We start from the raw sequence: 24,403 nt of genomic DNA, 5'->3' as shown, positions 1-24,403 counted from the left end.
CCATCTATTCCTTGCGTTGCGGTCTAGCCCAAAACTAATCCAAAACGGGCTGGTCTCCTGGACAACGTCTGCCGTTTGCAGCAAATAGCAAACATTAGCGCGTCGAACGTTGGCCATCAATATTGCTTTACACCAACCCTTCAGCCACGCCTCACTGCACCAGACGACGCCATTCCACAAACGCACAAGGATCAGCCTGGATGAGCGCACGATGCCAGGCATTCATCACACACTTGTATTCAATGCACTAGAATAAGTAGAAGAAAAGTTTTATTGCGAGGAAATGTTGAAATAACCACTTTTCAAAGGTATCGTAAGTTCATCCAACTAACGCTCAGCTGCGCTGTCGTATCATTTTATATGAGCATCTTCGCCACATGCCATCTCAGCAATCCCATCCATCATCCTCTTAGTGGTGGAACAGCCTGATGTGCTGCTCAACAAAGGTGATACCCAGCTTCTCACTCGTCTCGAAAACGGCGCCATCATTCTGGCTACCTGTGGGTGCAGCAATGTACTTGGCTCCACTCCTGTGCGCTCTGAAGACGTTATCGATAAAGGGGAAGAAGGCGTCGGAGCTGACTGCTACATCCTCCATCTTTGACAACCATTCCTTGCGCTCCTCGGCAGTGAAAGGCTGGGGCACATGACCCTCCTCAAAGTTCGCCTCAAAGTCCTCGCGCTCAATGCCCGAGTCGGGAACGAGACCTGAGCAGAGGAGATCAATGGCATTGGACTTGGAAGGGCGCTTGGTGCCCTTCTTGAAGTTTAGGTTGAGCGTCTTTGAGTGGAAACGCATCCACCAGTTGTCGGCTTTGTCACCAGCAAGACGGGTGCAGTGGATACGTGCTGTTACTTGTTAGCAACTAGCGTAGTTTTGGAGTCGAATAAGACTTACATTGTTGGCCAGCTCCAAGACCGATGAGTTGGCCGTTGAGCGCATAGCATACACTGTTTGACTGAGTGTATTTGAGAGCAATAGTAGCGACGGTCAGATCGCGCTGAGCTGACTCTGGCAGAGGAGGCGAGTTCTTAGGCACAATGACGGTGTTGAATGTGTCAGAAGGAAGAATCTTGGCGTCGTTGCGGTGCTGCTTGAGCGTGATCCCGAACACGGTCCTAGATTCCTCTGGGCCTGGAACGTATTCGGGGTCCATCTGAAGAACCAGGTACTTTCCACCCTTCTTCTTCTTGAGGATCTCCAGGGCTTCGGCGCTGTAGCCAGGAGCGATGACACCGTCGGAAACTTCACGGCTGATGATCTTGGCGGTTGGGACCTGTATTCTGTCAGTCATTGAGTCACAGCAATCATTCGACAATTCCTTACATCAACCTCGGCGGATAGAGCAATCATGTCGCCGAAACTTGACATCCTGTCGGCACCACGGGCTCTCGCATATGCCTGCGCCAGTCCTGAGGTCTCGATGCCCTCAATGTCATCAACCATGTATACCTTGCGCTCTACCTCGCTGAGTGGGACTCCGATGGCTGCACCGGCAGGCGAGACGTGCTTGAAGCTGGCAGCGGCTGGGTAGTTCAGTGCCTTGGTCAGCTCCTGCACGAGTGGCCATGCATTGAGCGCATCGAGCAAGTTGATGTATCCTGGAGAACCGCAGAGCACCTTGAATGGCAGCGGCTTCTCTGCCATGGAGACAGTTGCGGGTTTTTGATGAGGGTTCGCTCCGTATCGGAGGGTTTGGTACTGGACGCCGTCGCCCGCGTACTTCTTCCTGAAGAACTCTGAGATCGCAGTATCGTACGAGGAAGTCTGCTCGAAAGCCTTGAGCGCATAACGTTGCCTGCTGGTCTCTGAGACTTCGCCGTTCTTCTTGAGCTCGGTGAGGAGGTCATGGTAGTCGTTGGGGTCGCTGATGATAGTGACGCGGGCGTGGTTCTTTGCGGCAGCCCTGAGCAGAGTCACACCTCCAATGTCAATTTCCTCAACTGCCTCTGGGATTGTGACGTTGATACGAGCAACCGTCTCAGAAAAAGGGTACAGGTTGCAAACGACAAAGTCAATCTTGTCGATGCTGTTTGCAGAGAGATCAGAATCGTCCGAGTCGAGGTCGCGTGCGAGAATGCCGCCGTGAACAGCAGGGTGCAGCGTCTTGACACGCCCACCGAGCATTTCAGGCGCCTTAGTAATGGCAGAGACATCTTCTACTGGGAAGTTGGCCTGGCGGATCATCTTGGCTGTGCCGCCAGACGCAAGTAGGCGGACACCGCATTCGTGCAGTCCCTTGGCCAGGTCAAGAAGACCGGTCTTGTCGTACACGGACAGAATGGCTGCCGCATCTCATTAACGATTTTGATTTTTTTTAGATTTGGTTATCAATCTGGCTCACCTGTCTTTTGGCCGCCCATTTTGACTGATTGTATGAGAATCTACGAATCAATTGAAAAGTTACAGACTGCTCAAAGTCAGATCTGGGGTACAAAGCAGTGGCGCAAGAGACTGTGGAGATTTTTTTGGCGTCGCGGGGCTCAAGACTGACCTCATTTTGCTGCCCCTCCATGGCGCCGGTCCGATTGGCCAAAGCTCCTCCACTCTACAAACTACTACATGTCCAACACGACTGGGTTATCCCAGCGCGCGTCGTTTATCGCTGCTATTATGTTGTAGCTGGAATCGCAAGAACGATTCAGCAATGCTCCAAGAGCTTTTTCTTTGGTTTCTCGTGCTTTCACAAGGTGAAGTCATGTAGCCAATCACTAGGATCAGCAATGGCTCACGTCTCGGCTCTCCTTTCCAACTTATCGATAACGCGCATTAGATCTTGTTCCATATACCTCGGATACTACATCGGATCTCTATCGTGATCTCGTGTTCTTTGCTCTTCTATATAGGGGTCTCTTGGATAACACTAGAAGAAATCACTTCTTACAACGGGGTGCCGGCCACTCCATCGTACGGCTGACTTCGCAGCGTGGCTTACATAGCCAACACAGTGCAGCTCCGACAGCAGCATGGCAGAGGCTCTGAACACCGAGGAGCTCGTCAATCACCTCCAATCTGTACTGCTTGAGCTCAACGCCAACCCCTATCCAGACGTCGCGTGTCCACCAGATTTACCGAAACGCGCTTCGGTAGCTCTGATCCTACGCATACAACCCAGTTACGCACATTGGCCCGACAGCTCCGATAGTCCTCTACCGAAGCGACGCCGACGCTCCTCGGTCGCAAAGCCCGCAGATGAGTTCGACTTTGAGTCCTCCTTAAGTGCCTTCTTCAATCAGGAATGGGTCAAGCACGGTGATCCGGAACTACTTTTCATAAAGCGGGCTACAAGGATTGGTGACAAGTGGAATGGACATGTCGCGCTACCTGGTGGAAAGCGAGATCCCGAGGATAGCGATGACCAAGTCACGGCTGCGCGCGAAGCGCTCGAGGAAGTCGGTATTGATCTGAGTCCCGACAATGCCATCGCCGTGGGCAACCTGCCTCAGCGCATCGTTACGACGAGCTGGGGTAAAGTACCGTACGTTAAATTCTTGTAGACTCAGGCTCAGCCTCGCCTTGCGAGGGCGGATAGTAAACAAATATTGTGAGTATCAAGGCTAATCCTGATGCATAGGCTCATGGTTCTATGTCCATACATCTACCTTCTGACTTCGCCCTTCTATCCACCACAACGTCTGCAGCCCACCGAGGTAGCATCTTCCCACTGGGTCCCTATCCGCGCACTCCTTTCGCCTGCACTACGCACACACGAATACGCCGATGTCTCAGCACGTCTAGCAAAATCCGAACTGGGTATCAAGCGTTGGTTCCTGCAGGCAATGCTAAGCAAAATGATGTTTGCAGCTATACAACTAGTCCCCGCGAACTCGACACATTGCGCAACTATCCCAGACTTTATACCCATTGACGAAGAATCGCAAGGTGTACTAAGCCATGCGAGAGACGCCCTAGCAGGACCCGCCTCGCGATCCAAAGACCGCAGGCCGCCGCTATTACTTTGGGGGTTGACACTCGGCGTTGTAAGCGACTTTCTCGAGCACATACCTCCTCATAATGCGCTGGAGTTATGGACGTATCCTACCTTTACCAGTTGGGACGTCAGAGCAATACTATGGGCAATGTCATATCGCTTCCGCAAACAGAAAGCCGTGGAGATGAGCTCGGCCGTGTCAAGTGTATCAGCCACGAGCTCGGGTCCTACACAGGATCTGCCTGGAATAGGAAGCGAGGGTGTAGGTTCGTTGGAAGAACCAGAGAAGCCAGGAGAAGTGGGTATAGCGGGGTTGGGCGTGGGAAGGACGTGGGGTCAGAGTGGAAGAAGCAAGATGATGGCTAGAGGCGCTGCTGTCAATTCTATGCTAGAGGGATACTATCCCATTATCAGACAGGCTGTGACGACGGCCCTGGTAGTCAGGATAGGTCTTGTGGGCCTGACGGCCTTCTTCACCTTGAAGAAACTGGGTCCTCCTGCGCCCTTTGAATTCGTCAAGAGACTTGTGCCTTAGCTTTAAAAAAAACAAACTTTGTTTGGTAGAACAAAACACAGTGTGTATCCCCCCCCAAAAAACACTCCCTGAAAAAATAATCGTCCTCCATATCTCTTTTTAGCCAAGTGAGGTTAACATGCCTCGGTCTCTCTTGTCGTCTTGATATACTTAAAATCTCGTCTCTTCTCTGTATTGTCCAACAGTAAGAACAGTCAGTAAGAAAAATCGAAAAAAAAGGTCCCATACACGACATAATTTATCTAGTGATCCATACCGGCAGGACTCTTTTGTTTTTTCCCAAAAGTCTACCGCTTAGATCACGTACCAGCATGTGTTGTTTCCCATGGCTTGGTTAGAAGAGGCGATATCATCAGGTTGAACATGGACTAAATTGGGGACTTGAAAAAGGATTCGCAACGTAACAGAGAGAAGAAATGAAATGAGTTTATTTTGGTGTAGTAGGTATGTATATGTATGTCAAGATATTTTTTTTGTAATACTGAAAGAAAAGAAAAAGACTCAGCTGAATCTGCAACAACGTTTCGTAAAATCCTATGACTGAATCCTTACTCTTTGTGCAACAACGGTACATCTTGCCTGCGCAAAACATATCGCTTGTGGGGTTTCCAGTACCAGAGAACACCATTGGCGATAAAACCTTTTTGGTAAAAATTCTCTATGCCCATTCGACGTATTTTTAAAATCGGGGTTCCTTTAATGCCGGTCTTCGTTTCTCAATTCTCCAATCGTCATGCTCCTACTTCTTGGGTTGGCAATGAACGCCAAATTGAGTGTGAAACTTGGGGTTCCTGTCCATATGGCGTGAATTGGTGTGGAGTCTACTCTTCTCCGTCTTCGTCTACGCACCAGCAGCCAATTGACACTGACAAAATGGCGGGGGGGGGGGGGGGGGGACCAAAATTAAACCCCAGCTTCTAGACGTTCGATTTATAGTTGTAACGGGACGCATCATTGCATGCTGTATTGCGGATAAGCACGGGATGGGTCGATGACGATGTTTTCATTGAGGTTGGTGAATGCAAGAATTTCGGTGTTGATGTCGAAAGCACCTGAGTCGTCAAAGTTGAGATCCAAGCTTTGCTGCATCTGCAGCGGAGTCATGAAACTACTATGCAGGTGTTAGTCATAAGCAAGACTTCTCAGAGGCAACACTCACGAGTCCCAGCCCCACAATTGGGCCATTGTTGCATCGTCCAAAGCCACTGGCGTATGATTATTCTCATTGATGGTTGGAACATGTTTTGATATTCCCAGATCCGCTAGGCGTATGGGTGTTTCTTCAGATACCATCTTTGTAAAACCAATCTGCTCCATACCATTGACTAGCTCCACCAAATGCCAAATGTGTTCGCTGTATTGCGGTAGTCTGGTGTGAACAAAGGCCAGAATGAATACGATGACTAAGCGCAAGATGCAGGTACTATCAAAAGCCGTTAGGCTAGAAAGTACACCGTCCGTGGCCATTTGCTTCAAGATGGCAATACTCTTCTGTGCTGCGTCAATGCACGTTTTGCCCATGCGCTCAAACCAGATCTTTTTGCTTGACACCAGTGAGCCATATTTGATGACCAGGTAGAGCAAAAAAGGTCGCGTCAAGAGGATAGTGGTACTCCAATACTGTAGATGCAGGACTGCGATTGCACGCCTGTACGTCGGAGGTGCGGGCACGTCAGTTTTCAGATGTGCTGGCATTTGGCGGTACCATTTCTGTAGCAGCAAGAGCGAGTTTGAGATTGTCGAAAAGGATATCGAGTTTGACGAACGCTCCATATAGACGGCCTGGATGACTTCGCGCCTCAAGCGACAGAGAGAAACTGATGTAGCCATCCACGAAAGAGGTGTATGCAGCCCTGGATATACGGCCTACGACACGTCAGTATGTGGACATTTAGAATCAACCATGATGGCCGTACCCGCTCAGATGGCATAGGTGTCGTAACCTTGGTAAAGCGCTCATCTACAATGGTCGGGCAGCCACCCCTTGATGATATTTCTTGGTCGAGCTGAAACAAAGTCCACCAAATGCGGCGGTGCTGCTCCCGGTCAAGCGCAGTGGCCGACTCGTCGACCTGGTCGCGGTGCAGACCCAGGGAAAAGGCCATTTGCACACTGGCGCCCATGTACAGGTAGGCGCTGACTCTGGAGCAAAGGTTCTCCATTGCAATGGACTAGACAGTGGTCAGCCATGTTTTGACAGGGCGGGTGATTGTTATTGGGCTGGATTTACCATAATGGCCATTGCACGGATGCTGTCCAGGTCGGCTTCATCGTAGGCGACTGGAATGAGCTGCTTGGCAAGGGCAAGGTAATCCTCTGATGTTTTTACGTCCATGGCAGCGGGCCAGTCTGGCGGCGGGGAGTTGCCGTTGTTGCCGACATAGTTTGCTGCTCCTATGGCGAAGATTGTGTACAGGGAGCACATCCATGAGCTGGACGAGGACTCTGCTGACTCGGAATAGGTGCTGTCAACCCGGCGCAGCAGGGCTTCGACGGGGTAGAGCCAGTACGTGCAGTGGACATCCTCGAGGAAGCGAGAAATGTATACATCACACAGATGGCGACTGGGGAGATAGTAGCTCTCTTCGGCCCCCGAGTCAGTCGAGGGCGATGCTACAGGAAGGGTGGGTGGATACGCCCCCACTTTTGGAGTGGGAATGATGGATGGGTCCCTCCGCTGCATGCCCAAGGTAGCGACGACGGCATTGAAGGGAATCTCGCTGTGGGCTCCTACGTAGCGAAACTTGCCGCGCGAGTCCTTCATCATGCAGCCGAGAGATTCGTGCAGCTCGTTGACGTCCTGCTCCTCGCCATTGTCAACACTGTCGCCGTCTTCGGGCGAGGCCTGGTTGCTGGCGAAGAGGCCGTCCGTGTGCTGGACAGGGTCGGCGTGGAAGGAGCCCTCCTTGATGGCCTTGGCAATGGAGCGGAGAGACTGGAGATTCAGCTCACGGCCAGGAAAGAAGTGCTCGAGGATGCGCATGGCACACTGGTACTCCTCTTCGGTGACATGGTAGTAGGGCCTCTTGCGCCTGGGCGTGGCAATGGTACAGACGGCGCCTGTGCGGGCGCAGTAGCGACATGGGCCGGGGACTATGGGGACGTGTCAGCAGAGGGGACGAGTGGGCGGCTGCGAGGGTGAAGGAGTGGATGGGCGGAGGGAGAAGACGTACTGGGATCGATGCACTGCGGAGGACGGGCGGCGGTTAGCTGCTTGGCGGCGGACGGAGCGCGTCTCTGGCGGGCATGTCGCTCTGGGGGGAGCGTACCTTTGTCTTTCTGCTGCGACAGCGGTCACAGCTGCTGTGCACGCGGTGGCCGTTGGGTGCTCTGCTCGACGCGGGCGCAGGCGCAGGCGCTGGAGGTTGCGGGGCGGCCAACTCGGCCATATCGTTCCGAGGACAGCGGGGGGCAGCCCGGCGGGACCAGACAACACTATTAATGGCTCTAGCAGCGACGCAATGGGCTCATGCGGCACACCGGCAGCAGTCCGGGGAAGGGCAGCGGAGCATGGTGCCCTCTTCAGGCGAGGAGACGGGTGCAGAAGAGAAGGGTTCCAATTCACGCGTGCATGGGTTTGCGCGCTCGGCGCCTGGTTCGTTCTCGCCCGCAAAGCCACCCTGCAACACCTGCCGATTGGCGCATGCCACACCCGCCACCCCCTTCCACTGCTCTGCTCGGCATCTCCTGCCAACTGCCGGCTTGCACACTACCCCAACTACCCCATCTTGATCAGCACGCTCTTCGTCTCCAGGAAGTTGTTGAGCGAGTACAGCGGCTCCCCCTCCCGCCCCGACCCCGACGACTTGTATCCACCAAACGGCATGTCCGTGCCAGTCACTGTTTCTCGCGTCAGCCAGCCGCCTGGTGCATCCCCGTCTCTCCCTGCACGCCCTATCAACATCAACAGCAAAGACAAAAAGACTCACCTGGCGACGTGCAATTGACCCCCACCGTCCCAGCCTCCAGCCCCTTTGCGAAGCGCATGGCCCGGTCAATGTCCTTGGTGTATACCGACGCGTACAGCCCGAACCTGCGTCGTTGTTAGTCGCCTTCACTTTCACCTGCTTCGCGTTGCCAACAAGGCGAGGGGGGAACAAACTCGGTCGCGTTGGCTTTGGCCAGAACCTCCTCCTCAGTGTTGAAGACGTTGATGCTGACCACCGGCCCAAAAATCTCCTCCTTCATAATCTTCGCCTCCTCGGGCGTGTTCTTGAAAATGGTCGGCTGAATGTAGTACCCTTCGCGGTCAGACGGCGCACCCCCTCCCGTAATCAGCTCTCCGCCAGACTGCTTGCCGCTTTCGAGGTATTGCAGCACTGTCTTGTGTTGCGCGCCATCTGCCTGCGGGCCTTGATTGACTCCCTCCTGCGGCGCTGCTAGCGGATCTCCCATTTTGGTCTCCGTCTCAAAGTTTCGCTTGAACAGCTCAATGTACCGGTCTGCTACCGAATTCTGCACGTAGATGCGTGAGTTGGCCATGCACACCTGCCCACTGTTCCACCGAATGCTGTGCGCCGTTTCCTTGACCGCCTTCTCCATGTCTGCGTCTTCGAAAATGACTGCCGGCGACTTGCCTCCGAGCTCCAACAAGACTTGCTTCAGATTAGACTTTGCCGCCGCTTCTTGGATAATCCTTCCAGTCCGGCTCGACCCAGTAAATGACAGAGCTCGGACGTCCATGTGGTGGCTCAACACGGAACCGCTCACATTTCCGAACCCAGTGATGATGTTGATAACGCCTGGCGGGAATCCAGCCTGCTTTGCCAGCACAGCAATCTTGGCAGACTGTCATGCACCATTAGCTTTTGACATGAATATTCCATTTGCCACTCACAGTCAAGGGTGCCTTCTCGGAGCTCTTTAGGACAACTGTGTTTCCTACAATCAAAGCTGGAGCAAGCTTGCTCGATAGGAAAAACAAGGGCACGTTCCATGGAATAATAGCAGCAACCACTCCATAGGGCTGACGTAGTGTCATGTTGATGAACCCCGGAGTCTGAACACTAGTAGTTCCTGCTTCACGTCAGCATCTCTACTCGGTCATGTATTGACATTCTCACCCTGCACATTGTACCCGCTCTCCGCATAGCGATCCCACTTTGCCGCTGCCGCGTATGCATCAAAAAACTCTCCTACCGGGCGACCCATCGAACTAGCCTCCAACGCTGCTAGCTCATCGTTGTGCTCTCGGATCAGTGCTGCTAGCTTCTTGAAATACTGGCCCCTTTGGTCGGGAGAAAGTGCAGACCATGCGGGGAAAGCAGCTTTTGCTGCGGCTACAGCATTGTCCGTGTCCTGCTCGGATGCCTCGTGTACTGTCGTCTTTTTGAGCCAACATGCTTCCCCTGGGGGTCGACAAAACTAACCTTTGGCTACAAGCTTCAACGTCGATGGATTGACAATGTCAAATGTTTTGCCATTTGATGATTCAACAAACTGTGAAAGGGTCAGCTCAAGCGTTCATTTCCACTAGTTCCCCGTGATTGACTGACTTCTCCGTTGATGAATAGACGCGTCTCAATCTTCTCTGGAAGGCCCATGTTGGATTATCAAATGTAGTGACGCAGCTCTTCTGTTACGGCTGTACTTCGGTCACTCCACCTTACAAAGGCAAATAGTACTCAACAATTTCTTGTTAATGTGAATGAACCCGCAGGAGATTGACTGGATATTGATAGGCTAATCTCTGATATTGCTGCAGCACGTCCCAATAAATACCAGCGACGGTGGTGGTTTCTAGGTCGAGAAAACGCTAACAAGCTGAAGCTGGGCTTCCTTGTGGTGCATGACCCCACCTCAATCTTGCTTTGCCGTTATGCTCCACAAACTCATTGGGGAATAGTCCCATCGGCAGTGTATAACCGCTATTTTCGTGCACTTCGCATTGATAACGCCGACTCTTTGACTGACCTTATTCGTGGGGATAGCACGGCATCTTCTTCATCGTCGTGGTGGTGACGGATTCGGGCAGCTCTGCGTTAAGGTACTAAATCATGTACCATGGACATTAAAAAGTGAAGAATGGCCGCGACATTGAATCGCATTCATACCCTGGTTTCTGCAAAGGACGACCGCGATAATGGCTAGCGAAATCGAGCAGCTGAAGGCTATGGTGGAGAAACTGCAGTCGCAGGTGACGCGGCTGAGTGGTGCGGCTTAGTCAACCATCACTCGCGCTTCAAGACGCTGACCCCACTTTAGACCAAGAGGACATTCGCAAACTCCAGTATACATACGGCTACTATCTCGACAAATGTCTCTATAAAGAGGTAGCTAGCTATGTAACACGTGCAAGGTTCAGTTACTCATGATAGCAGGTTACCGATCTCTTCTCCAACCACCCGGACACCTGTGTTGAATTCCTAGGAGGTCGCTATGATGGCAAAGCAGGCGTCAGGCGCCTCTATGTTGGCCGCTTTTCCAAAATGTTTGTAGCTGGCCGAAATGGTCCTATCCACGGCTTCTTACTTGATCACCCTCAAATGCAGGGCATAGTCGACGTCAATGCACAAGGCACACATGCAAAGGGCCGCTTCCGCAGCATGATGTCCGCCGGCACACACGAGAGTATCAAGGACACACACCCCCGCGGCCTGGTGCAATGGTGGGAAGGTGGTGTGTACGAGAACGAGTACATTAAAGAGGATGGTGTGTGGAAGATCTTCAGACTCAAGTATTTTGCCTTTTGGCATGCGGCCTTTGACAAAGGTTGGGCGTACACCAAGCCAAATTACGTGCCATTCCCCAAGACAACGTTTCCAGAGGATCCCATTGGGCCAGACGTTTTGTGTGAAAACCCAATGCTCTGGCCGGATACCCGCGTTGTGCCGTTTCACTACACTCATCCCGTTACCGGCGAGCAGGTTGCCGACGATGATTTGAGAGCGCCGCATTACGGGCAGGACCCGTCGACAAGTACCCCACCATTAGTACTTAGTAAACCTCGGTCGGAAGTGAACGGTGCACCGTAAATTGGAGTTGGAGATATTAGGCGGTGTCAATCCTTGCCATGATGGTGTCTTTTCAACTACAAGATAAATTAAGCACTTATCCTACTCCTTTGTCTCCCTGGCGAAGCCCCAGTAAATATTCATGGACACCAAACTAACTGAGTATGTGGACACATCATCTTGAACCTCTTAGTAAATATTTGTGCGGCTCCGAACGCTGTAACTGTTTAACATTGTAACCGAGAAACTGTACACATTAGCGAGAAGTGTAGTAGTAAGATTTCCTTGCATACGATATATGTGGGGCACATGGTTCTGTTACTTCCCCTGCACCAGATGAAGGATGTGTTACACATTCTTCAAGGTAAATCATTAATTCTGTTTCGCCCTACACCTACGTAGATGTCATAGAAGTCAAGTACCGAGTGTCACGCTATCCCCAAGCAAGAAGTGATGCTTTACTTGGCGAATGGACCATTACATCGGGACCCATACGACCGATCATCTTTAGCCGACTTAGCTTGGTACGATTGGAAGCTGGATATTCAATATCATGTGTTCAGCTACTATTGATATACTTACTGCATCACTGCAAGCAAGACAATGAAGGCGCTAGTACCCCTACAAAGCAAATGTACTCCTCGCATACATCATGCCGCTGCTGACATCATCCGGCCTTATCACTCCGACCTTCACCATTCTAGCCGAGACCCGTACACAGCAAGCTACCCCGCAAGTAAGATACCCCACACTCGCTCCTTCCAATGTACCGAAGCGACACAAGGAACTTGGTTCCAATAGAGTGGACTGCAACCAAAATGGTGATTTCAGATTCGAGTATTAGATGGGAGGGTGCTGGCGAATATCTGAATGGAACAAAGCAATAATACATCATGGCGCACATTTTCTCCCTAGCAAGTCCCGTACCTGCAGCTTATCATAAAGGCAAAAAGCATGGCGATCAAGTCAAATTTCCAGATACTGCATTTTTCAAGGGCTTTAACAAGCCATCCCGACTCGAGGCAGACATTTTTGAGCTAGAAACTACCGGCACCGTAAGTCGAGCAATGCAAGTGCATAACCAGGCTTGTTCTCAGCAACCATTAGATTCCAAAAGACATCAATGGCACTTTCTTTCGCATACAGCCAGACCACCGCTTTCCGCCTCTTTTTGAAGAAGATATACACTTCAACGGTGATGGCTCTGTATCTGCCTTTCGGTTCGAAAATGGTCATGTTGACTTTAGACAGCGATATGTACATACGGATCGTTACAAAGCAGAGACAAAAGCCCGGCGCGCATTGCTAGGTCGGTACAGGAACCCTTACACCGACAACGAAATGGTCAAAGGCATCATAAGAACTGCGTCAAATACCAACGTTATATTCTGGCGGGGTGTTCTTCTTGCAATGAAGGAAGATGGCCCTCCATTCGCCATGGATCCAGTCACTCTCGAAACAATCGGCCGCTACGACTTTGACGGTCAAGTGCAATCTCCTACATTTACCGCACACCCCAAGTTCGACCCAGACACTGGAGAAATGGTCTGCTACGGCTACCAGGCCGGGGGCAACGGCTATGACGCTAGCTGTGACATTGTCGTATATACCATCGACAAAGACGGGAAAAAGACAGAAGAGTGCTGGTACAAAGCACCCTTTTCCGGCATGATCCACGACTGTGCTATCACAAAGAACTACCTAGTCCTCCCCTTAACCCCCATCAAAGTCAACGAAGACCGACTCAAAAAAGGCGGAAACCACTTTGCCTGGGACCCCAACGAAGACCAATGGTACGGCATCGTCCCACGCCGAAACGGCAAACCAGAAGACATCATCTGGCTCCGCGCCGACAACGGTACTTATATCTTCCCCCCTATCCCATCCCTCATAGCTCTCCTAAAAACCCCCTCCTTTAGGCTTCCACGGCCACATAGCCGGTTCCTACGAAACCCCCGATGACAAGATAGTAGTCGACCTAACCATAGCCTCCGACAACGTCTTTTTCTTCTTCCCCCCCGACCCCGCTCCCCCCTCCACCCCCTCCACCCTCCAACAACGCAACAAACTTGTCTCAGACACCTACCGCTGGATCTTCGATCCCAAGACGCCAACCCACACACGCGTCCAGCCGCACAAGGTGTTTGGCATAAACGGCGAGTTCTCACGTATCGACGATAGAGTGTTGACGAAACAGTACAATCACTTTTGGCAGTGTAACATCGATCCCGCCAGACCGTATGATGGCGCAAAGTGTGGGCCACCGGCTGGGGGGTTGTTTAATGTGCTGGGGCATTACGAGTGGGATACGGGACGCAAAGATGTTTTTTGGGCCGGTCCGACGTGTACGTTTCAGGAACCGGTGTTTGTGCCGAGGCGGTCCTCGTCTTCATTCGAAGGGGAAAACGGCGAGGAAGAGTTCGAAGAAGGAGACGGATATATTATTGCGCTGCTGAATCATCTGGATGTCTTGAGAAACGATATTATGATTTTCGACGCGAGAAATTTGGAACAGGGGCCGTTGGCTGTGGTGCATTTGCCGGTGAAGTTGAGGTTGGGGTTGCATGGGAATTTTGTGGAGCAGAGGGAGATTGATGCGTGGGTTGGGAAGAGGGAGCGGGGGGAGGTGGGGGCTGTGAGGGCAGCGGTGGAGTTGTTGCCGTGGCAGAAGAAGATGAAGGAAACAGAAGGGTTGGGGAGTTTGGTGGATGTGCCTGGGGAGAAGAGGGTCAATGGGGTCAATGGAGGGAGTTGAAACGTCGAAGAGAGGGGAGATGATGGCTCGCTAAAGTCGTGAAGGGTTACGAGAACATTGTTTATGGGGGCTACTCTTGCAATACAGTATAGAGTGTTTTTTTTCATTCCTTCTACGAGTCTGAAGGCAATCATGGTTGTTCTTTATGCTAAAAAGTGTGTTTTTTAGGCCACCTACTATCTTGTGAATCACGCCACCTCAAAATGAATACAACATAAAAGTACATCAACCTAACGAACAGCGTCGACGAAAAATAATTAAGCAATTGAACCAATCAACCCCCTCCAAAACATTCATTTCAACTCACCAACGACACAACAAAAACAAAACCCATTTCCACCCTTGAAACTCCCACGTGGGGCACTCAATCCTTCCCGTCGTCTCCACCCGCATTCATTTATCTTGACTTCAATTCCGTCCCCCATCCTCCCAACCCCCCCATCACCCAAAAACACAACAACAGAAAAGAAAGAGAAAGAAAAAAAAAACCCCCATATACCAATCCCCCAAAAATGTCCAAACTCATCGTCATAATCGGCATAACCGGCAACCAAGGTTCCTCCGTCGCCCACACCTTCCTCTCCTCCTCATCCCCAACCTGGCGCATCCGCGGCCTAACCCGCAACCCCACGTCGGCCACGTCCCAGCACCTCTCCTCCCTCGGCATCGAAATGGTCCAAGCCGACCTACACGACCCGTCCACCCTCAGCGCCGCCTTCTCGGGCGCAAACCTCATCTTCAGCGCCACCGACTTCTGGACCCCGTTCTTCACGCCTTCCAACGGCGCCCGCGCCGCCGAGCGCGGCGTGTCCATCGGGCAGCTGGCGTTCGAGCTGGAAGCCGAGCAAGGACGGAATATCGCAGATGCGGTAGCCAAGGTGGTAGGCGGGCTGGATGACGTCGGCTTTGTGGCGAGTACGCTGTGTAATGCGCGGGAGAGCAGTGGCGGCAAGTATCACGAGTTGTGGCATTTTGATGCAAAGGCCCAGGTGTTTCCAGGCTATGTGACCGAGAAGTATCCAGAGCTGGCGCGGAAGACGAGTTACTTGCATACGGGATATTTCTATACGAGTTGGAGGTATATGCCTAACCGGTGGTTTGCAAAGGTATGTGTATGTGTGTGTGTGTCACGTGGGTTGGAGCAAAGTTGGAAAGTGGTTGGTGCGTGAAGAAATTGCTGATGGGATATACGTACCGTGTAGTTGCCTGATGGCTCGGTTCAGATGCAGTCTCCGACGTCTCCGGATACGCTGATACCGCATCTCAATCCCCGGACAGATGTTGGACCTTTTGTACAAGCTATGTTGCAATTGCCTCCAGGGTCGACGGTTATGGCTGCGAGCGAATGGTGCACATGGCCGGATTGGATCAAGACTTGGGGTGAGGTGACTGGGGTTAAGACCAGTTACAAGCAAGTTAGCGTCGAAGACTTTGACAAGGAAATACCAGGAGGTGCGGGTAAGGAAATTGGAGAAATGTTTGAGTTTTCGAGTACTTGGGGGTACAATGCAAATCAAAAAGATACGTTGATGACGTGGGATTTGGAAAAGGTAAGATTGAAGTTGCTTTGCTGAGTGATTCTGAGGAGTCGGCTAACGATTGATTGATTTTTAGATGGGTGTACACGTCCCAACAATAAGCTTGAAGGACTATTGTAAAAAGGAAGATTGGGTTGCAGCGGGCATATTGGCCCCCTGATAACGGACTAAAGTTCAATTCTTGCACGGTGAACCTGACATAAGTTTCAATTGTCATTTGGCATAAAATTAGGAAAGCAGTCAACTCTCAGAAATTATCATTCGTTCAAGTCACACATGTCTAATCTAGTATAATACCACACATAACCACTGAGCATGTCATTATGCAAACACAAGATTCGTATCTCCATTAAGCCCATACCTTTACTCTACGACCCAAAATCCATCTTGAGCGCAATCTTGGGCATTCCGTCATCCTCCCTATTGACTTCTTGTCTCCTAGGCCCTTGCCCGCTCTTCAACACCCCTTCCATGAAGCTTCTTTGCTCAGGCGTGAGTCCAGTCACCACAGTCCTGAAAGCCTGTTGATCGGCACCAGCAATCTCAAGTAGCCTTGTCGCTGTTTCTTGGGTTGCCTTTGGTTCTTTCTCTGCCCGTGATAGCAAGGCAGGAATGATAATTTTGCACGCGACTTGCCGTTGTGCTGGCTCTGGAAGAGTTGAGATGAAGCTGACAAGGGTCTGGGCAAGGGTTGTGCGGGACTCCTCAAGGCCTTCTACCTCTGAAGGTATTGCGAGGAAGGAGAGGGTAGGCGGAAGAAGAAGCTTCGCAAGACTTGTCTCAAAAGCGCCCTTTTTCGGCAAGAGAAGAAGGGAACGACAACACCCAGCAGCTACCTTGCTGGTGGTGACCGTACCAAGACAATCAAAAAGATCATCAACAAATCGCTGGATGAGCGGATCGTTGGGTGTGAGTGCAGATGATGCAGAGCTTAACAAGATGGTAGCCGTGAGGATAGTGTTCTTCTCACACGCAAGAGCAGCGTCAAATTCCCGCTTTTGGGCGTGTCTGAGAATGGCAAGGAATCGCGCCAATGTCGCACGCAGTTGCTTGCCAGTGTCATCTGTGGCTTCAGCATCCGGCGCAAGACTGGTGATGAAGCGTTTGAAGATTGGCAACGCTTGCGGGATGACTGTTGCTTGGCATTCTCCAGTGCCGACTATGGATGCAAAGATATGAAGAATGCAAGCATGAAGATCGGCTTTGATAATGGATGGGAAGACTTGTGCAGCATCCACGAGAGCAGACAATGCCGTTGTGAGCAGAGCAACAGCTTCTTCGTTCATTTCGTGGCGAGCTAAGCATGCGAATTAGCGAATATTCTTCTCAAACAACCAGAGAAGTCCTACCTTTAGATTTGCTGTCTTCCAACCCGGGTATTAGACCTGATAGTACTAGGACCATGATCTTGGTCAACTCAAACAGCTGGTCAATGTCTTCCGAGAGATGTTCGTCTGCGGAAGTAGTTCTATGCCGAGTCAGTGAGTTTAGAGCAGCCCGACTTGTATCCCTTACCCTTGATCTCTCCTTGCAGATGGATGGCCGATGCAAAGGTTTCGTGTAATTTGAACGATAACTGTCTGTATGGTCAAGCCTTCAGTGAGCACCAACCGATCAAGCATGTCCATCGTCTCTGAGAACACAACCTCTTGGTATATGGCGTGTCCAGATACTGAAGGTCGTAAGATCTTCTTTAAAGCTTGAAGTATTTCTAAAATCTGCTCCTTGGATGCCTGGAGATCGCCTGGACGGCCTGCAAGAGCCTCGAATGCAAGACCGAATAGCACAAAGAAGAAGGCAACGGGCTCGTCGCGATAGTTGATGTGATCAGCTCTTGGGTTCGGATCCGACTCGGACAGTTCGGTCTTTCCATCAAGTGCGTCAAACACGAACTCGCTATCCTCGTCGATGAGACTGGCAATTGCATCGACAAGGTTGAGCCAGGTATCTTGATAAAACTTCAACAAAGTCTCACGGTTGAGCGCCGCATAGATGGTATCAAGGCTACCAGAGAGCGACGCAGAACCCATAGAGGAAGTAATGTCGGGCTCGAACCTGAGGCGAGCATATTCCCGCAGCGACGCCAGCCAAAGAGGTGTCAACTTAGCAATGTGCGGCTTCAGCACGTCTCTCAGGTAAGTCTGCTCGGCACTAGCAATTTGCAACTCGGCCCAGGCCGAGAAAACTGCCATCTTGACCATCACCTGAGCATTTGAGCTCAGCCCTTTGAGATCGCCTATTGAGGCAGTCTCAGATTCGCCTAAGCCATGTTAGTCAAGTATAGAGATGAGGGATGTGCGGAAAACACACTAGAAAAGTTTTCAAGTGCTGATACGAGCAACTTGAGAATACGGCCCATTCGATCCACATCTGTTACGATACCAGTCGCGATAAATGTAGCACATACGTTCACAGCTTCAGCTGCAAGTTCTGGTGATGAGTCTGCTGCAAAGGCTGGCGTGAGTGCTGAACCGATCTGGGCCTGGTACTGTTCAAGTAGGGTAACTTCAGCAAAATCCGGATCGGGCGTTTTTCCAAATAACTATAGGTTGGGTTAGCTTACGTTCTACACGCCCGATACGTATGCATACCTTGAGAACTTGATCAATAATTTTGAGACCACGTATCCGCAGCTGAACAACGCCAGCAGTAGATGCAGAGAAGGCAATGCGTACCACATCAGCTACTCTTTGCTGTAATGCCATCACACAAGGCGCTTCTTCTCGGAAAGCAGCTTCCTTGCTGACCATCGCAACAAGCTCGCTCAAACAGTCCATACCAAATGTCCGGACTTGCCACTTGAGCAGCTCTTGGCTCACTTGTATGCCATCTCCTGACTCAGCGCCTGGCGCATTTGATGCAGATGCAAAGCCTGCAACTTCCTCATCCTGGATCTCTGCTGCGCCTGCTTTCGGTTTCTGCTCAATCTTGTCCTGGGTTTCCACCTTTTTCGTCTTGGTCAAGACGGAGTGGCATCGCTGCACCCACGTTGCTGTGTCTGATAGACCGGTCTGATGTAGCCAATTGCGAATAATATTTCGCACAACTTCATGTTCTGGATCGCGGTCCAGTACATGCCACAGCTGATCTTCCAGACCCGGCTCAGCCGCACGCATAACCTCTTCTGTATTACGCCTCATGATGTTGTGCAAGCCGTCAATAGCCATATCACGGATCTGTGTCGAGCTACTTTCTACAGATCGCTGTAGACTCTTGACATAGCCCGAGAAGTCCATGTAACCTGGCGCATAGAGCGAGATGTGTTCCTGGCAACGCAGACTCTCGATGACAATGAGTTCATCAGCATCACCCTGGAATAGCCCTACAAGGGTCATAATCAAATCTCTTGCTTTTGCGACATCCTGCAGATCTGGCCCCAGTACATTGATAGTACTGTCAACACATCGTGCAATAACAGCAGGAGTTGGTATATCAATCTCAATGTTGGAGTATGGAAGAGATGCAGATTCTTCGTTGTGTGTATCTGCGGCGTACCAATGCGCCAACATGCCGAGTGTGCTTGTGACATAGCTTGAAAAAGATAGGCCGGCAGAGTCAGCGACTCGTGACAGGCTATCCATTGCCCAGAAGTGTACGACTGGATGTGGATCATCACCAAGAGATGTAAGTATCCCCAGTATATTCTTGAGATGAAAACCAGCAGCCATCCCACCAAGCTGGGAATGTATGCAGCCAAGGGCAACTGCGTATCCAGAACGGGCATTTGGTTCGCGGTTTGCAACGATTTGGTCCACCAAATAATTGACTTCAGTAGTAGTGAGCGCATTTCCAGAGCTATTGCACAAGCGACCTAGCGCCTCTCCTGCAAGGTTTCGGATGAAGGGGTCGGGCAAGATTATGAACAACTATTTGGATCAGCAAAGAAATAGACAGTTCGCTGGGATACTCACGTGCAACAGATCCTGCATGACCTTCTCAACCGCTGCTCCTTTGAGACTTCCGGGAGCTGAGCGCGTCTCTTTCACTGCGACCTTCAGTGCAGACAAAACTGCATAGGCGATGTTGACCATCATGGCAGTTTTTCTGTTGATATCCCGCTGCAGACTGCTTGCAGATAGGAAAGACGTCATTTGCTCCAAGATGCTTTCTTGTATCCTAGCAGTCTGCAAGGGAAGACAAATAGCAAATAATTGAAGTGCTGCATTGACCACCTCAGTAGCTGGCGGATCTGGAAACTCATAAGACTCGTCCGACTTCCTGATATACAGCGAGATCGAGTCATGTTCGCGAGCTCCACAGATCGGAGAGAGAAGGGTGCGATCGATAATAGCCTCAGGGCCATGCCGGGTGAGCCAGTGATGATGGGTATGAGCTTCTTGTTCGCCTGGGAGAGGTGTAATGTCATATCCGCGGACTAATCCAGTAACACCAAAACCGTGGTTGTCAGCCACCTCCCAAATGCTCTCAAAAGTTCCCGCAGCACTGGCAATGGCAGTACTGAATGAACTCGTAGTGTAATTGTCGGGCTCTGCAAAAGAAGCGATCGCAAAGGGCAATAAGTTAGTCTGTAGTAGCACTTCTGTACTGCTTGCTGGGCTGAGCTCGACGAGCTTGGTGTAACATTGAAGAACTCTCCTTCGGACCATCAGATCGAAATCATAAAGTTGCAAAGCTGGCGAAAGCCTTTGTGACATATCATCAGTCGTCTTCTTTGCTGGTAAAGTATTCAGAAACAAAGTCGTGTTCTGGAGCATTGCAGCCAGCCGCTTCGTCACATCCAGTGTCAGGATCCTGCTGTTGAACTCCAGGAAAGTCAGGATTGACCCCAGAGCACATTCTCGTACATGTGTCAAGAAGCAGAGCTCTAGGTAGTTTCTTTGAACCATGTTATCTCTGTTGAGTGGCTTGGGTAGCGCATTCTTCCACAATAAGAGTAATTGCGAAAGATGGATCTTGACAAAGTTTGGCCCCAAAGTCATCAGTCCTCCAATCAAGATCCAGGCGACTTGTATCTGAGTAGAACCGATTCTCAGATCGGAGTTGCTGGCTGATTTCAGCAACGATGTGGCTTGTGAGAGTACCCTTGAGTTTACATCCACGGAACCATGCAGTGGTTGCGAGGTTGACGTGCTCAGCACAGCGGAGAGACCGTTAGCCAGACCAACGCATTTCCTTGGTGACTGTCGCGGCCCTGCAAGAAGACCAAGTTCTCTGTTGACGCTGTTCATGCATATAGTGACAGCAGGAAGTAGCTGTAGAGGACAAGCAAGAACGAAAGCGCGTAGACAAGCAGATGCTGTCACTTGAACTGTATAACTTGGATGCTGCAAGACTTGGATCAATGCATCTCGACAGGTGTCTGCGACTGCATTGGTAGCCGATCCAAGGCTGCTGAACAGAGAAGACAGTGTGCTGAGAGCACCAATCAGTGTCTGTTTAGTAGGCTCTGGGCGCTCCTTCAACACCTGAGGGTAATCCTTGAGTATTTCATTGACCAGAAATCTCACGGCGTGCAGTTGTCCAGACTCTCCAAGCAGGCCACGGCCAACAACACCCTCCAAGATGACTGCTACAAACTTTCGTGTGCTGAGAGTGCGATAGCGGTTCTGTACAATGACATTGCTGCTGAGAACATCAACAAACAGGCTTCGCGCAATGTCCGAGTATTTGCTCTCGATAATGTGCTCGCCCAAGCCCTTGATAGTCTTGATATAGCATACGGCAATCCCAGCCCTAGCACGGTTGCCAGCCTGTGGCTTACAGTATTGCGTTGCGAGTAACTTGAGAAGACTCTCAATAGTGAAAGAAAGCTGCATTGCAGACTTCTTGGGTGCAGGTGATTCAGGGCGCTCCATGACGACATCGTCGCCATCGTCATCCCCTGGCTTTCTGCTTTTCCTTTTCGCTGTCTTTGAGCGCGTGAGGATAGGAATATCGACTGGTGCGTTCTCAGAATAGTTTTTTACTAGCGCAGCGCTGATGCACGATGCCACCGCATGTCTCACAGATGATGAAGGACTGTCTATGATCTTCCAGACCACGTTTTGTAGCTTATCGAAATCGGTCGAGTTGTCGAAGAAGGGTGTATACCGAATTAACTGCTCCAGACAGTAGCAGGCAGCCGTCTGGACGATATAGGACTTGTCACTACCAGCATTGCGAGCCTGTTTCCATGCATCTCTTGCGATCAACTCATCCGCATGGGAGCTGACCCCTTTGAACACCTTTCCCACAGCCTTGAACAGGGCTGCCCTGAGACCAGTGTGGTTCTGCGCAGACTTGACAAGTCCCAACAACGTCTTTACTGCCAATGGCGACAGCTGGATAGCGCTGTCCCCTGCCGCCTCGAAGATAGAGCCCAAGCAATGCGCAGCCGCGTGCTTGGTCCTGATATCCTTTTCGCTCTTTCCAGCAGTATTGAGTATGTTTACTGAATCATTGATGGATTCAAATAGCAATTTCCTGTCTCCCTTTTCGAATATGCCTGCAATCGCTCGTCCCAGGTTGTTTCGGATAACACGCGTGGGTGCGGGGGATGCGAGGTTGACAATCTGGAATATCTCCTTCTTAATGTAGATCTGATGCGCCGAAGCGCCATCACCATCTAGAGCAGCCACATGACGCGCGAGGTCAGAACTGAAGGTGAGCAGGTACAGGTCCTGCTGCTCGGTGGGGAGGGCGTGGAGCTTCTTGATATCGAGTTCAGGGTTGGTGGGGCTTTCGTCGGCGGCCTGACCGTTCATTGCCATGGCTATGTGTATCCGGCGTGGACCTCCAGTGTCCCGTGGCGAGGTTGTTGGTACTGGCTGCTCATGCCCTGATGAGGCTCGTCATGCCAGATGTCGACTGTGGAGTCGCTGGCGAGTGCATGTAGAAGTTGCGGACCTCCGTCTTGGCAGGGACGATGATCTCCAACTTTTCGGATGGGCGCTCCATATTCCCCAGAGTCGGTTGCCCTACATGTCAGCTCCATTGCGCCGCGCAGTAAAAACTGCAGTTTTCAAGAGCAATACGGCCAATTGTCCCTGCCGTCATGCTTCGCAGTATAGGGTGCGCATAGTGGACCAGGTGCGGTGTTTGAGCACAAGTTCCGCCTTACTATCAGGCCATTCGTACGGTCGCCCTCAATGCATGCACAAGAATTGGGATTCATTCTGACTCGAGTACAGGAAATGGGCTACAATCAAGCACGACAAGGCAAAGAATGACGCTGGTAAATCGAAGCAACGGTCGCTAATGACCCGCGACATTACCAATGCTGTCAAACTTGCAGGACCAAACCCTGATATGAACCCCCGCCTCGCTCTCGCCATAGCCACTGCAAAGAAATCCGCTGTACCAAAGGCTTCCATTGAGGCTGCTATTGCACGCGGGCAGGGTCTCTCTGCCACAGGCACTGCACTCGAATCCCTTGTCCTTGAAGCCATCCTCCCGCCGTCCATTGCCACTATCATAGAATGCCAGACCGACAACAAGCTGCGTGCATTGGCTGACCTCCGCTTACTAGTCAAGGAAGCGGGCGGCACCGTCTCCACAGTCGCCTTTATGTTTGAAAAGAAAGGACGGATAATTCTTCGGAAGAAAGATGGTGTGACCGTAGATGAGGTACTGGAGCCGGCGCTGGAAGCGGGCGTATTGGATGTAGACGAGGATGCCGAAGGCCGAGTGGTCTTGTACACCGAGCCAGCCATGACGAATAAGACCGCCGAAAAATTATCCAAAGATGTCGGCCTCGAAATCGAGGAGAGTGAGATCATATACGACCCTAACGAGGATACCAAGGTCGCATTGGATGACGAGGGTGCAGCAAAAGAGCTGAGTAATTTCTTGGACGAGCTGCAGGAAGTGCAGGGCGTACAGGGCGTATACATGAATTGGACCAAGGGCAGCATAGCAGAGGAAATGTGGGAAGAGTTGAGAGGAAAGGTGAGCGTCTAATATGCTCATCATCTCCACCTAGATTTCTGTAAGATACAGTATTGTACAATAATGTACATATCTCCTCAAGCGCACCATGATATCCTAACACCATCCATGCCATTTCTTGTACCCTGGTACTTCGTAGTCTCCCGGGTTGTGTAATATTGCTGCGACTCTGTTTTTCTTTCGTCCTACGGTCTGCATATTATAACGCATTCCATATATGCAAGCATCGCCCTCTGGTATACTCCGCTCATTCCTCCCTAGTCTGGCCGCCCATTTCCCTTAGCCTCTCCCTCTCCTCTCTCCTGCGCTTGTTCTCCAGATTTCTCGCCTTTATCCTCTCCAGTTCCTTTGCTATCTCATCACGGTCGTACGGGATTTTATGCGTTTGGCCCGGTTTTGGCCAAAAATCAGGAACCGTGAATTTGCCGTCAAGATTGGTACCGAAGTAGTACATTACACTGATTGGGAAGAGAATGTACATGCCGAACTAAAGGTGCCGGGTCAGTTCAATAGATCCGGGTCCAATTGGGGCGGCTGGAGGCGGTGCAGAGTAAATGGCATGGTAACGAAGGCGAATTTGGATGCGGCACACACGATCGTTCAGTAAGGAAGGCGTACCTTGAAGACCTCGAGATTTGGACCTCCCATATTTGCGGTATTGCGACAAGGAGCGTGGCTTTGCGGGGCGTCTGGCGAAACTAACCAGGCGGCTTGGGGTGGAGTGATGATGGCGTCCAAAGAATCTCAGATCTCTGCTCGGCGATGGCTCGGTCATATCTCTCACAATGGACGAATCGCAATGA

At 51.2% G+C, this 24,403-nt stretch overlaps 9 protein-coding genes across 9 annotated transcripts; 5 read left to right on the top strand and 4 right to left on the bottom strand.

The window, feature by feature from the left end:
- Positions 1-254: 254 nt before the first annotated feature.
- PSV08DRAFT_411985 (cytidine deaminase-like protein) lies at positions 255-2,447 on the bottom strand. Its single transcript, XM_014225042.2, has 4 exons — positions 2,346-2,447; positions 1,328-2,286; positions 899-1,277; positions 255-849 (listed from the first exon to the last, which is right to left on the bottom strand). Exons 1-4 carry the CDS (start codon positions 2,362-2,364, stop codon positions 410-412), a joined length of 1,797 nt encoding a protein of 598 aa, XP_014080517.1. The 5' UTR covers positions 2,365-2,447; the 3' UTR covers positions 255-409.
- A 353-nt stretch (positions 2,448-2,800) lies between these two features.
- Positions 2,801-4,554, top strand: PSV08DRAFT_208753 (uncharacterized protein). The gene is made up of 2 exons (XM_014225041.2): positions 2,801-3,479; positions 3,576-4,554. Exons 1-2 carry the CDS (start codon positions 2,968-2,970, stop codon positions 4,465-4,467), a joined length of 1,404 nt encoding a protein of 467 aa, XP_014080516.1. The 5' UTR covers positions 2,801-2,967; the 3' UTR covers positions 4,468-4,554.
- An 864-nt stretch (positions 4,555-5,418) lies between these two features.
- PSV08DRAFT_373879 (aldehyde dehydrogenase family-domain-containing protein) lies at positions 5,419-10,010 on the bottom strand (the record flags this gene model as incomplete). Its single annotated transcript, XM_066093282.1, has 12 exons — positions 5,419-5,578; positions 5,627-6,333; positions 6,384-6,638; positions 6,698-7,372; positions 7,456-7,560; positions 8,207-8,307; positions 8,397-8,500; positions 8,570-9,255; positions 9,305-9,483; positions 9,531-9,785; positions 9,837-9,906; positions 9,963-10,010. The coding sequence occupies 12 exons, from the start codon at positions 10,008-10,010 to the stop codon at positions 5,419-5,421; spliced, it is 3,345 nt and encodes a 1,114-aa protein (XP_065948187.1).
- Positions 10,011-10,549: 539 nt separating this feature from the next.
- On the top strand, positions 10,550-11,526 carry PSV08DRAFT_229479 (SnoaL-like domain-containing protein; the record flags this gene model as incomplete). The annotated part of the gene is made up of 3 exons (XM_066092252.1): positions 10,550-10,619; positions 10,672-10,739; positions 10,788-11,526. 3 exons carry the CDS (start codon positions 10,550-10,552, stop codon positions 11,439-11,441), a joined length of 792 nt encoding a protein of 263 aa, XP_065948186.1. The 3' UTR covers positions 11,442-11,526.
- A 749-nt stretch (positions 11,527-12,275) lies between these two features.
- PSV08DRAFT_404677 (carotenoid oxygenase) lies at positions 12,276-14,175 on the top strand (the record flags this gene model as incomplete). The annotated part of the gene is made up of 3 exons (XM_066093706.1): positions 12,276-12,475; positions 12,567-13,278; positions 13,340-14,175. The coding sequence occupies exons 1-3, from the start codon at positions 12,314-12,316 to the stop codon at positions 14,173-14,175; spliced, it is 1,710 nt and encodes a 569-aa protein (XP_065948185.1). The 5' UTR covers positions 12,276-12,313.
- A 266-nt stretch (positions 14,176-14,441) lies between these two features.
- Positions 14,442-15,977, top strand: PSV08DRAFT_380288 (uncharacterized protein). Its single transcript, XM_014225036.2, has 3 exons — positions 14,442-15,281; positions 15,378-15,725; positions 15,790-15,977. The coding sequence occupies exons 1-3, from the start codon at positions 14,688-14,690 to the stop codon at positions 15,871-15,873; spliced, it is 1,026 nt and encodes a 341-aa protein (XP_014080511.1). The 5' UTR covers positions 14,442-14,687; the 3' UTR covers positions 15,874-15,977.
- Positions 15,806-22,423, bottom strand: PSV08DRAFT_404675 (armadillo-type protein; the record flags this gene model as incomplete). The annotated part of the gene is made up of 7 exons (XM_066093705.1): positions 15,806-17,010; positions 17,063-17,181; positions 17,229-17,973; positions 18,024-18,255; positions 18,305-18,346; positions 18,389-19,579; positions 19,625-22,423. The coding sequence occupies 7 exons, from the start codon at positions 22,421-22,423 to the stop codon at positions 16,082-16,084; spliced, it is 6,057 nt and encodes a 2,018-aa protein (XP_065948184.1). The 3' UTR covers positions 15,806-16,081.
- Positions 22,424-22,617: 194 nt separating this feature from the next.
- On the top strand, positions 22,618-23,679 carry PSV08DRAFT_327968 (transcriptional regulator-domain-containing protein). The gene is made up of 2 exons (XM_014225034.2): positions 22,618-22,786; positions 22,844-23,679. Exons 1-2 carry the CDS (start codon positions 22,635-22,637, stop codon positions 23,610-23,612), a joined length of 921 nt encoding a protein of 306 aa, XP_014080509.1. The 5' UTR covers positions 22,618-22,634; the 3' UTR covers positions 23,613-23,679.
- A 27-nt stretch (positions 23,680-23,706) lies between these two features.
- Positions 23,707-24,331, bottom strand: PSV08DRAFT_14071 (uncharacterized protein). The gene is made up of 2 exons (XM_014225033.2): positions 24,219-24,331; positions 23,707-24,087 (listed from the first exon to the last, which is right to left on the bottom strand). The coding sequence occupies exons 1-2, from the start codon at positions 24,246-24,248 to the stop codon at positions 23,848-23,850; spliced, it is 270 nt and encodes an 89-aa protein (XP_014080508.1). The 5' UTR covers positions 24,249-24,331; the 3' UTR covers positions 23,707-23,847.
- Positions 24,332-24,403: the final 72 nt, after the last annotated feature.

This window comes from Bipolaris maydis (assembly GCF_028858645.1).
Source record: "Bipolaris maydis strain C4 unplaced genomic scaffold PSV08scaffold_14, whole genome shotgun sequence".
Lineage (NCBI taxonomy): Eukaryota > Fungi > Ascomycota > Dothideomycetes > Pleosporales > Pleosporaceae > Bipolaris > Bipolaris maydis.
This window is presented reverse-complemented; position numbering and strand designations above follow the sequence as displayed.